The sequence below is a fragment of the Hydractinia symbiolongicarpus genome, chromosome 7, assembly GCF_029227915.1.
Source record: "Hydractinia symbiolongicarpus strain clone_291-10 chromosome 7, HSymV2.1, whole genome shotgun sequence".
Lineage (NCBI taxonomy): Eukaryota > Metazoa > Cnidaria > Hydrozoa > Anthoathecata > Hydractiniidae > Hydractinia > Hydractinia symbiolongicarpus.
In genome coordinates this window covers 4,325,458-4,338,268 of record NC_079881.1, presented here as the reverse complement: position 1 = coordinate 4,338,268, position 12,811 = coordinate 4,325,458, and the positions used below count along the sequence as shown (strand labels likewise).

The 12,811-nt window shown below is 34.2% G+C and overlaps 1 protein-coding gene across 1 annotated transcript; it reads left to right on the top strand.

Annotated features, from left to right (window-relative positions):
- The first annotated feature begins 8,650 nt into the window (after positions 1-8,650).
- On the top strand, positions 8,651-10,994 carry LOC130649058 (uncharacterized). The gene is made up of 4 exons (XM_057455251.1): positions 8,651-8,868; positions 9,152-9,597; positions 9,750-9,896; positions 10,098-10,994. Exons 2-4 carry the CDS (start codon positions 9,165-9,167, stop codon positions 10,364-10,366), a joined length of 849 nt encoding a protein of 282 aa, XP_057311234.1. The 5' UTR covers positions 8,651-8,868; positions 9,152-9,164; the 3' UTR covers positions 10,367-10,994.
- Positions 10,995-12,811: the final 1,817 nt, after the last annotated feature.

Sequence of the window (12,811 nt, the reverse complement as noted above, 5' to 3'; positions counted from 1 at the left end):
TGGTGGGATGATGGGTGATAAACCCATACTTCTCAAGGATTTAGAACGCGTATTGACGATCTTTCCTTGGTATATTGAATCAAATACATTGTTAATTGATGACTCTCCATATAAAGTTGTGAATAATCCTCTACACACATCCATCTACCCGGAATCTTCGGACCATACTGCATTACATACAACCATAAAGCCGTACCTCCAAAGACTACTTGGTAGTGGATTAAGTATCACACAATTTGTGTCTGAAAACAACCTAAGTTAGAATTAGACCTGTCTAATTTCAAGTGTAAAAATGGAAGACCTCACCAGCCTTATGCAATCTATTGACCTCATTTCTAAGTCAATCCCAGAGGGGGAATACTTGAAAATGTGTCACAATATGAAAAACTTATACAAGGTCGTACCGCGACCGACTTCCCCAGAGGCACATTTGCCAAGACCGTGCACCTAGACCCATTGTAGACAGCGATTCCGAGGAAGAACCAAATGATGAAGATTTGCGACCCCTCAATCAGATGAGAGAACAGGTATTTCAAAACGCACAGGCGATTTCGCAAGCAACAAGACAAATAAAACAGAGAGAAAGTCGTCTCGGGTATCTCAAGATAAAACAACGAGTCACCGCAGCTGTGAGAAAAGATGCGGTGAGGGAGAGAGCACAACAACTTGGTATTAGATTACGGGAATACACACTTGAAGAACTTCGTGCAAAGGAACACAATGTATGGAATGAACGGAGTTTTTATCGTAGCTATCTTGACAGACAAAACTTGGTTACACAAGGCGCCATACTTGATATACAAGACGAGATTACGAAAATTAATGCGTATAGAGAAAAGCAAAAGGTTAGACATCGCGGCGCTTATGAATCAGTTTATGGACGACCACCACCACAGTTATTTTAAACTGGAAACGACGGTGTATCATGCAACTTACTTTCCGCTACATCTGCATCTTTAATGTAACCTATCATCATACCTAAATTGAAACCCAATGTTAAACCACCTGCCACGAGACTTCCAATTCCGAGAGCTTAAAGAACTTTCTTCATCTTATTATGGACATTTATAAGTTTGCCGGCACCACCACTCGTTGCCTCCTGTGTATTCAAGAATGAGATGGATGAGAGCGCCGCAGATGACAAGAAGCCATTGTTGTGAAATAACAAAATTGAATTGTTTGAGACCCCAGAAAATTGTGGCATTCATGATACCAATGATAATGGATTCCATGAGAACGGTTTGGATTGGACGTTGCATTTGTTATCTACGCATAAAATAAAAATGTCCCAGGGTGCCATAATTGGTTTTGCGGCTTTAGCAATGATGATGTGTTCATCCTCTTCAGCTGCTATGCTCATGATGGGTGGTGATGAAACCACCAGTACAACCACCAGTACAACCACAGGACCTTCTACCCCAACCGAGTACAAGTATGAATTTATTATTGAAGCTCCACATCACTCTGGCATTGGTCATCACATTAATGATGTGTTAGTTGACGGTGTCAAACCTCCAGAAGGTTCTGTTGTTTTGTACCAAGATCCAGATCGTAATGATTCTGTAGCGTCATCCATTTGGGATGCTGATGCTACAACAATGGTTGCTTACAATGATCGCCAGGCTAAGGGTGCTAAGTTTATGTCAATTACATTAAAATCTCGACCCCAAAAGTTTACGATCCGATACGGTCGTCCACTTTATGCTCCAGGATGGTTGATTAAGGAGAATGGTAAGGAAATTATTAAGGAAACCGCTAATCGTGGTAATGACTCGACACCATCTCCCCAAGAATATGACTATGTACTCCCTTAACCTAAGTCCCCTCCCACCTCACACATTTTCAAAACCAAAACAAAATGAACTCCCTCCATTGCTGAAGTTGCCTCCCTGCGAGCCCAGCTCCACCAGCTGCAGACCCAAAAGAAGTCCCCTTGTCAAGGTGTGACGGGCAAAGGTACAGCGTGCCGTAATGGTGCCCTCGTGGGTACCGCCTACTGTCGTATGCACTTTCGTGAGCCCAAGGTCCCCAAGGCCCTCCGTCCCCGCAAAGAGCCCAAGCCCAAGAAGACCATCCCTGAGCACACCCACCCCATTGGTGAGTCTCACCCCCATTGCCCCCTCTGCCAAACCCAAGGCTGTCGCACCTTCACTCCTGGCTTTTGACTTCCTCTCGACTTTTTGTCTAGATTGTACGTACGCCGAAAGTAAAACGTGGAGAGCAATATGACGTAAACAGAAAAACGGCAGTCGGCTTATTAGGCACATGAATTTGCAGACTTGAAATATGTTAATTGTATTCAAATTAAAAGTAATCGTATTACAATTGTTTTGTTTTCAGAATAATTCATTTCTGGTCTTGTTTATGATTTACTTCATTCATGTATCTTTAGCTTTTTTGCTGCTCTGATTTTTCTTGAGATTTTCTGAAGGAAGATTGAAGTAATCTGAACAATTATAACGCGCCTAACAATTAATTGAAGAATAGGGAGTTATAACTATTGGAAAGCTTGGTTGGCCTCTTTCCCTTTACTTCTTGAGAGTGATTGCGAAAATACCTCTGCAGTGCTTTTGTTTTCCTTAGAGTATTCAATGTTCGTTCTCCTTTTCTAAAAGTAAGCTAATTCGTGTGTTTCCTCAACACCCTGTCGGTTGATAGGGTTTTTTGCTGCAGAATACATAAAAAAATTGAAAACAGAGTGCCACTAATAAATTTTGTTGCTAAAACCTTGCGAAAAAAATTTATTCTATCCACGTGAAAAGTGTTAATGGTGGCATTGTGGCTTTATACTCTCGTATTTTTTACTAGATTTTTATACACGATTGTAACTGAAGAAAAAAATGACTCCGAGTTTGCATAAAAATTATCAAAAGATTAAATATATTAGTTGATGCTAAAATTTGTGGTTTAAGAAATACAGTATTCTTTGTGATTAGCGGACACCATAGGTGCTAAGAAATTTTCGTAATTGGAGGTGTTTACCTTTTGGAAAATTCAAATTTTCAAGCTTATTTTTAATAAATTGGACACACATCTGTCCTTTTTCGAACTTTCTTTTAGAGAACTCAAACTTTGTGAAACTGTTACAGACACCAAAAATAAAAATCTAAGCGCAAAAAGGTTATTTGTGTATCTACAGAAAACAATAAAGGGGAGTTGCATCTTTTTATGCAGGATCGTTTATTGGAAAGAAAAAAAGTCTAAAATACCCAGGCGTGACTTGTTTTCTTTCTCCTATTTTTTGTTGTTGAGAATGAAATCAAAAGCAGAATTTATGACGCAAAATGTCGCTTGTGTTTTTATTTAAACCGAAGTTGTGAAAAGGTTTTTTCTTTTTAGTATAGCAGCACAATTAAAAGCAGTACTTTAATTTGACATAACTCTTATACCCTTTGAATTATTGTAAGGGTAACATAATTTTAAATTGATTTAGATGTCATATAGAGACGTGCACATAATCATTTTTTAAAACATTAAAATGTTTTGTAGCAGTTCATAATAGAAAACTTTTCATTCTTACAGTTCTGAAAAAAATTAGAGGCAAAACATGACCATCGTAAATCTGATTAATCGAAATAATCTTTCCGTAGCATGAATTTGATAACTGATAAATTAAATGAACAATGCTTTATTTCACACATTCGTAGAAATGTGTGATTAGGTATGGGCTGCGGTCTGTCATGGTGGTAACGAAAAATAAACACATTGGTGAATCTTTTACACAGAGTCAATTCATGTGGGAGATTACATGAAAAACTAGCCGAGGCAGTGATTTTATTTATAATTGATTTTTAAAAGAATGTCTTAACATCTAGTGCTCATGATGTTGCATTTATTATAGTGTAGTCAAATCTAGTAGACAAACCTATTTCATATTCCTGTACAAGTTATTGACTCACACCTTAGGTGGCTAGTGTTTGAAACCTTGAAACGCAACTTCAGAAACGAAAAGTTGTTTGATGGCGCTCCGTTTACTTATTTTTGCGCAAAAGGCGCTGTTTTTGCTTTCCGTACAAAAATTTGGCTAATATTTTATGCTATTTTCAGTCTTATCGCATGTGTTGGTTGTGATACACTGGTTACTGGTTATTTGTTGCGGAATTTCATGTATGTATTTAGTCCTTATATTAGTCTTTCAACTATGTTTTACTTTGATTACATATCATTTTGAAGGTTAAAACATTTGGATTGCATCATTTAAGGAACTTATAGCTAGCTAAATTAGGTGCATTTTTGAAGTTTCTTCTGCAGACTTTGATTCTATTTTTTTATTCTATATTATTGTATCTTTAAAGTTTGTACCAGAGTTGCAAATGGTTTTGTATCTTTTTTACGATGATGCAATCATTTTGAAATTTGTCATTTCAGATGATTCTTCATTCCACGGTGGTGACATCAATTAAATATAATTGTAAACACAAGGCTTCAATTTATTAGAGATAACAACATTGTTGGTTACATCACAAATCTATCGCCAATGAAGTCCAGAGTTTTGCATTTGTGATGTCTTTGAGATAGCTGCTTTTATATTATTAGTGTGCATAGAGCCTAGAATTATCGTCCTAGAAGTCGTCCAATCATTACTTCCTGAATATGAAGGAGATAACATATTCAACATGCGTTACATCTATGTACTTTCCCAAGCCTTGTGGAGATAATGGTTTCCTATTTTCCATATGCTCTGCTTTTAGCAAACAACAGCCTAGACTCTAAACAACAGTGTAGCATGGAGCGTATTTTTATGTAGCACACTGTAGTGAGGCTCATCAATGTCTGTTGTCGAGTGTAGCAAGCCCTTTCTTTCCTTGTAGTAGAATTTAGGAAAGCTTAATTTTTCTTAGCGATGTGTAGCAGTACGGTATTTTCTATCTTAGAGCGTAGTAGAGCGTATTTCTCTGTAGTAGAGTGTATTAGCCTGTAGTAGAGTGTAGTACCTGGTAGTAGAGTGTAGCTAGTAGTTTGTAGTAGAGCGTAGTAGCCTGTAGTAGAGCGTATTTCTCTGTAGTAGAGCGTATTTCTCTGTAGTAGAGTGTAGTGTACATTGTACTACAAGGGAAGAAAGTGTCTGCTATTTTCTATAACAGACATTGATGTGACTCACTACAGTGTGCTAGAGGAAAATAGGTTCCACGCTACACTGTGCTGTAGGTGGGGCAAGTGGAGAATGAGAATTATTATATCTATAAAAATTGGAAGTTTGAAGGGGCTTCAAGTATGTTATCTCCTTCATACTCAGGAAGTAATACGTGGACGACTTACCAGAATTATCTACCGAATAAAAGAACAAAGAGCTCTAACGCATAACATCCGTATTAAATCATTATTAAATAGACTTTGGAAATAACGCCTGTGTGTCTCACATCGTGAAAACAGATCACAGAGTTTCAGCTGTTTCCTTTTTTGTTCAACCTGGGGAAATGTCCACCTGGTTCACCTGTGTTTTTGCAAATCTAGAATAAAAACCATGCAGTCATGTGGCGAGATGAATCACCAGATCGTCACTGGAGTTGTTTGTTTATACAATCAAGTAATAAATGGATGGATAGAGGATATATATTTTTTATTTTTTAAAAAGTACAATTACAACAATAATATAAAAAAGAAAAACAACATGGTTGCCTAATATTTTATGTATACATATATTACTTGTTTATATAATCTCAATATAAAGTTTACGAGAATAGCTTTCAGCTATTTTTTTGAGGATTCTTTTGGAATAAATTTTGAAGTTTACCGCAAATGACGAAACAAGCGCCCCCTGCTAAAATACCGACCTTGTCGGGATAAGCGCTCTCCCTAAAGAGACATTTTCAGAGTTTCTGTTTAAGTGTGTTATACTAAACCAAAGTAAAGTTTCATCTTAAAAGTGTTTTAACGAGTCTTTTCCTCAAGTATACCACCTCAATAACCAGCTCAAAGAGGCTAAATTTTGTTTTATTTCTTCCAAGCTCAGTTGAGAGGATATTTGTTGCCTTCTTGTTATATACAAATGAAAAAAAGAAATATAATGACACATTTTGCTTGTTTTTATTTTAGTATAGTTAATAAGTGCCACTTCTTAAATAAGCACCCCTGCCGAATAAGCCCACCCCCTAAATATAAACATTGTAAATAAGCTTCCCAGGCACTTACTCCGTCATTTACGGTACATCTGTTTTTAACTTTTTTCCTATCGCAACTTCTATTCCAATTTGTTTCCCTTGCTTTTAATAAGTGATATATTTTTGCAAATTTGTTACTTAAAATCGCAATAATATGATGTGCCAATGGTACATACAAACAGGACTTGCCTGTGTTTTACAGGAACCATTTTCTCGCTTACTCAGTGTTGTATCTTTGTTTTTATTATATACTGTATAGTCAATTGAGTATATTCTTTTGTTATTCATGGTTTTTGAAAATAATTAATTGAAAGAAAAAAATATTATTTATATCTTTTTTTAAAGTAAAAATTCTTTACAGTGCTTTTCTAATGCGAGATCTCCCTCTATATGCAAGTACTGCTCCTACTCCTTACGATGAACATTCGCACAAAAGTGTTGATAGTTAAAAGCTTTCTTGTTTTAACTGCCAAAATGTCAGAGTGCTTAAGCCGTCCTACTTGCAGGATTTGAGACTTATATATCCTAGTCAGTATGACCAGGCGCTCTTGTACATTTGATAGTCAGTGTGTTAAGACGTGTTTATCTCTGAAATATTTGTCTGTATTATTTCATCTCCTATTTCTAACGCTACAAAACTACCATCAGACCTTTCACAAACTTTACACCACTTTCTTGTTTTTCCTGCATCAGCAGATTTTAACTATGTTTTAATTATCGTGTAGCTTTATATAGTATACCCAAAATAATGAAATCAGTAGATATATATATTCTATTCAAAACAATGTTATAATGTTCGAAATTGACTCAAAGTTGTGTGCTCTCCAGCCAGATCTCAGTTATCAAAAAATAGTCACAACTTTTAATATGATTCAATTTATCATTAATATTTTATACCAAATTTTATTATTGTATATTTTATATTTTAATAAACACATTTTAATTATTTATCATCATAGTGTTGTGTAAGTGTTCAAACCGCTTCAGTTCTTGTTGTTTTTACATGAGACATTAGAAATTCGATTGACAATATTATATGTTAAAACTTGGACATCCATGTGTATGTGTACAAATTAAAACAACATTTTACGACGTTTCGAATGTCATACACCATTTTCAAGTAAAATAAAAATTATACAACAGGTCTATATAAACAAGAACGTTGCCATAGACACAAGATATATAAACATAATCAATACAATATTTAAGTAGAAAGAATGTGTACAATACGAATGTGTCAAACCGGACGGGTTTCTTGTTTTAAAGCTAATATGCTATCGAAAGTTTAAGCTCGTGCAGTGTAGCATAATGAAAATCGTCTGCATAATGCGTCATCTTTGTTTCTCTTTACGTCATTTCATTTTCATTACGTTCGTTATAAAAAACAATATATATATATATGGCCTGAAAATAACTTTCATAACTAATTATGTAAAAATGTTTGATTTTTAAAAGAGTCAATGTCAACTTAAAAGATACTTTTAAAGTTGTTTTTCGGAGAAAAGAGAAAACCGATTAATTTTCAACCTTGCCGTTGTCCTTATGTCCATCGATTTTTAGGTTTATTATTTTTCTTTTAAGTTACAATAATAATCAAGAATGGAATTTTAAAATTTTAGTCATAAGACATTTTCTTTTTTTCTTATGACTATGCCTTAGTTACTCAGTTCACTTAAAAGTTTAGTACTTTTTCAGATTATTGCTAATCGCGGAAATCTTTAAACCGCAAGCCTTTTTCTTAAGTTTAAATTGCTTTAACGTACTATACAAATATTCCATAAAACCACCTCTAGCACCGATTTATTATAAATTTTGTGGATGGTTGTAAGTAAAATCAAGGCTTGCTATAAGATAACTTTAAAAAAAATTACAATTAAAAAGGCAAGCTGAGAGTAGTGTTTCATGAAAATCGTTCAAACATATAAATGAAATTTTCCCAAACTGCACAAAAGCATTAAAGAACCGGCAATCGACCATCGGGATAGACTTAGATATAATTTACCACCGTTCATGTCAAAATTTTATATGACAGTCAACAGTATTTTCTCAGTTGCAAGACAAAATGTAACCGACAAAAAATGTTTGACAAGCGATAACATATGGACAATAAAACCATTTGCTTCTATCAGCAATTGTAGCTTTTATATAAAATTAACAATTGTATGAAACTTTTCATAGGTGACTTTCTAATGTGCACAAAATTTAAAAAATGTTGGCGGTTCTTCGCTAGCATTTCTGTAGGCAAAAATTATAAACAGCAGACCATAGCAATAAACAAAATCCATCCAAAAAACAAATATTTGCTCATAATTAGTGAAAATTCTCAAGAAGAATTGGAAGAATATAGTTAAAATTTAATTCCAGTTCCTCTTGGATCTTCTGCTACCTAAGAAAATCTTCATTAATAACCATTTTACCCTGTTCGAGTATTGCTTTTTTACCTCAAAAGTGTGCGCATGCTCATTGTTCTCACAATGAAATCAAAACAACTTACGTCACGCAGTCTATTGAAGAAGCTCAAATTACAACAAATTGTTAAATAGTTATAAGAAGAATTCGTGCACCTCTACATTAATATGATTATTTTAATTATTATTATTATATGATTTACAGCTCGTCTCACAGAAATCTGCGTGAGAAAGCAGTATTATTTAATTGTTTTGAATGTGTCGTCATTGAGATAGCATACCTATATATAGTGCTCAAGTTAATGGCCATGTTAAATTCAATTCTGAAGAAAAGTTAAAAGTTTAAAGAAAACTCTTAGGTAGGTTCGATATACATTTCCGCCATACTCTTAAGAAATAACAGGTTTGCGTACCTTCTCCTCACAACACTCTAGACTGGTCTTATTAGTTTAAATTCGGAAAATTTACGTCTTACGTACAAAGTTTATGTTAAAGACCTGCTGGCGACCTCTACAGACTACACAAAATTAAACATGAAATGTTTATTCCAGAAGCTGTGCTATATACCGCAGCTACTAATATCTTTTTCTTTAATCTTTCCACAATATAAATTATATAAAAATAATATTTTTTTCGTTCTAGAATTTTGGACAAAATGAAAACATTTAAAATACTTTCCGTTGTTGGTATGGTATGTGTGTCGCTTGCAGCACTCACATTCATTGTAGGGTTGACTACCAAAAAATGGGTAGTTACATCTATCTACGTGGAAGGTGGAGATAATCAAAAAGCTTTTATCACGAACTTGATTAAATCATATGGTGGTGGGGGACGTTTGAATAGCAAGGATATTTTGAAATCGATCTCAATGAATTTGAAAATTACTTCAAGCTTAAAACATATATGTCTTGACGTGGAAATGAAAAGCGCTACTGTAGGAAAAGATATTCTTGACCTTCTTAACAACCAAATCAAAACGCAGACTGGGATAGCTTTTAAATGCCACAGCATTTCAGATTTGAAAGACATGTTTAATGTTATTAAATTTTCAAAAGAATTGACAAAGAAAGATGATGATGTTTTTAACGGTATGTTGTTTATGGTTTTGTGAATGTGTTCTTTCTTCTATTATTCCTCCAAGGTATTAATTGTCTATGAAGTGATTCTTCCGTTGTCGTGTCAATGTTCATCTGCTGCTAAAAATGTTGTTTTACTAAAGCGAATGTTGATTTAATTTTAGCGTTGGATAATGTCTACATTTGCATCGTTGTGGCTGCCAATTTTGCTATTTTAGCATTGATTGGTTCGTTCATAAAACTTCCTTGTTTTGCAATATCAAAAAAGCAATGGATTACGGCTGTTACCATTTCTTGCGCCTTTATTGCTGGTAAGAATTTTTATCTGATTTATTTATGTTATGGTGTTCTTACCATATTTTATGAAAGAAGTCAAAAGATGATAACAAATGTGTGATTTGGAAGCACTTTTAATGTATGCTAATGGAATGAAGAAACTTATATAAAAGCATATACGCCTTCTTTTTACATGTCATTCATACCTGTTACTAAAAATATTTTTTTATGTCTAGCCATAACAACAGTTTGCGGCATGGTGTTCTTGAAAGAAAAGTTTCATCTGAAGACCGACCTTGAAGATATAAAGGACTCGGAATTGGCGCAATCCAAAAGTGCAAACAAAGAGTTATACGTCATCTTTAGTATTCTCAGAATAACAGAGAAGTATGGTTATTCTTATTTTCTGATTTGTGTTGGTTTCGGTTTGTTGGTTGTGGCCATCTTTATGAATATTAGAGAAGTAGTCAGTGGCCTAAAGAACAAGCATAGTGGATACGTGTGAGATCCAAATCCAGAGAGGATTTACGCCTTAACACAAAACCGATTCATGCTAACGATGTACGGAACATTTACGATGGACTAACACGTCAGCTTTTTAATTGGCTGGAAAATTGGGTGCGTTCCTTTTTTCTTATATATACCTGAAATAATAAAAAATTATGTTAATAGATGAATAGGCATGCCTTTCAAAAGACGCAATCGACATGCATTAAAAATTTTTAATGCAAAATTTGCGGTCTGTTGACTTTGTTGGCTACGTTATATCCATCTCCTGGCTGAAATTACAAAATCCATTCATATTGGTAATTTTTGTTATACAAGGGAGTTGTTCGACGTGCCGTATGACCAGTTAGATATCTAACCTCTTTATGCTATGCTTTTATATTCAATTCTGTGAAATATGTATTTATTGATTAGTGAATGTTGTGATACATTCATACATAACAAGTAACTTAGTAGTGACATTGTTGTTCTTGCTTTAAATTATAAACAAACGTACCCCTATAGGGGATGGGAAATGAACTTTTATGACACTGTTCACCGGATCAAGAAGAATATTTGTTGGCTTTATTAGTATTTAATAAGACAATTTTGTTCTTTTCACTTTTTCCTGACAAATTTACAATATTTATGTTGACTGAGTAACTAAAAGCCGAACGAAATGAGGAGGACGTATTTGCGATATATTTATGATATATTATATAGCTAGTAAGCTGACTTCCTAGCTAGCTTGGAAGTCAGCTTACTAGCTTTGTTGAAGAAGCTTCTAGACAAACTCATGGACGCTAAATCTGGGCACTTCAACGATAAAACTTGACATGTTGTTGTTTCTTTCCTTTGACATTTTTTATCGATATATGTTTTGTAGAAGTTAAAAAATCATTTCTAATGCTTTTTGAAACTTGTTTTTTTGCGCTTGCTTACATATTAAGCTTCCATTTTTTTTGAGGACGGGTAATACCGTCGGCAAGACAGCTAAGCCATATTTCCTACTTGCAAAATCCAGAAGGTTTACAATTCTTTAAGTAGAACATGGTTAAGAGAAACTTAATTTTAGTTAAGGAAGAGGTTGCTTACTTATCGCAGATCAAATTTTGCAAATGGTACGAAATTATGAATACACTGACTGTTATACTGAACATGGTAAAAGTTCTGCCGGTAGTTTTAATAAAAAAAATATGTGGATTAATTTGTCGTTTCTCTACACAAATTCAACGTTTTTGGTTAAACTTTTTTGTTCTACTGCATAGATTTATTTGCCTTCAAGCTACATGCTTTAAATCGAAATTCTACTTATTTCGCTGATACCTTTTATCATGTGCAACGGAGAAAGAGAGGTCAGCTATTGTTTCACTCCCCACATTCACATTAGATCCCTCGTGCTAGCCAATATTGGTCGCTTAGTCCGCTCCTTACAGCGGTTAACATAAATTTGTGGATAAAATGCACTCTTTCGTATACATAATAGTTTCTCCACTCCCTGTGAACTTCTACTGCATAATCTCTCACAACAGTATACTGTAAGACCATGCATCAGAAGCCGTTGTATACCTGTCGAATTGGATAGCTTCGGATACAGTGGAATTAAGCTTTAATTGGCATTATTACCATAAAACGGATGCGTTTACTGTACTTCTTTTACTTTTCCTGAAAGGTGTCTTACTTATTCTTTCATCGTATTCATCGTCAACTCTTACTTCACGACTCAAACTAAAGTTTGAAAACCTGTAAGATATTTGCCTACAAGAAGATTTCTTGCCGCTAGATTTTTAAACAATAAAACAATAATCAAGTAATATTTGATCTATTAATTAAACAAAATAGGCAACAGGATATGAAATATATTCTCCAATGTAAGTGAAACATACCATGAGTATAATCCAAGCTCAGATAAATGTTTCATTCCTGAAGCTACCTCTTTTGTCTTTCGAAGCAGCTGTAATACCGTAGATAGTTTACTATTTTTCTAATGTTAAGAAGATCAATTTGAATGTAAATATTAGTCACTAAGCACTATGAACTAACATGCTTTAGCCTGTAAAAAATTAAATAATACTCCATTTGGCATATATTCAAGAACGATAATATATAGTTGTTCTGCGAATAAGAAAAAAAATAATATCACTTATTTAATGTTAGATAAAGGTGAGGATTCTATATTAGAGACAAAGAAGACGAACGTCCTTATTATAATCTAAGTATTATAACGGAGATTCCGGTAAAATGCAATGGCAGTTACTTGGTCGAGTTTTGCTATAAAGTTAACAAGCAAATTTTAAACTCATTTTGCTTTGTTTAAGCCTGTGCTATGGTACCGAGTATTAAGCATACGACACTTTCGTCCATAATTGAAAAATGTCAAAAAAAATTCCGTTTTGTCTATAATTATAACTTCGAAGAATTACTATTATAAGATACCTAAAATTTAGATTGATGAAAGTACGTG

What these genes read in the sequence shown, in the direction of transcription:
- LOC130649058 (XM_057455251.1), top strand. Translation starts at nt 9,165, where the DNA reads ATGAAAACATTTAAAATACTTTCCGTTGTTGGTATGGTATGTGTGTCG. An exon ending in AGATGATGATGTTTTTAACG is followed by an intron (nt 9,598 to 9,749) that starts GTATGTTGTTTA and finishes ATTTAATTTTAG; the next exon opens with CGTTGGATAATGTCTACATT. An exon ending in TTCTTGCGCCTTTATTGCTG is followed by an intron (nt 9,897 to 10,097) that starts GTAAGAATTTTT and finishes TTTTATGTCTAG; the next exon opens with CCATAACAACAGTTTGCGGC.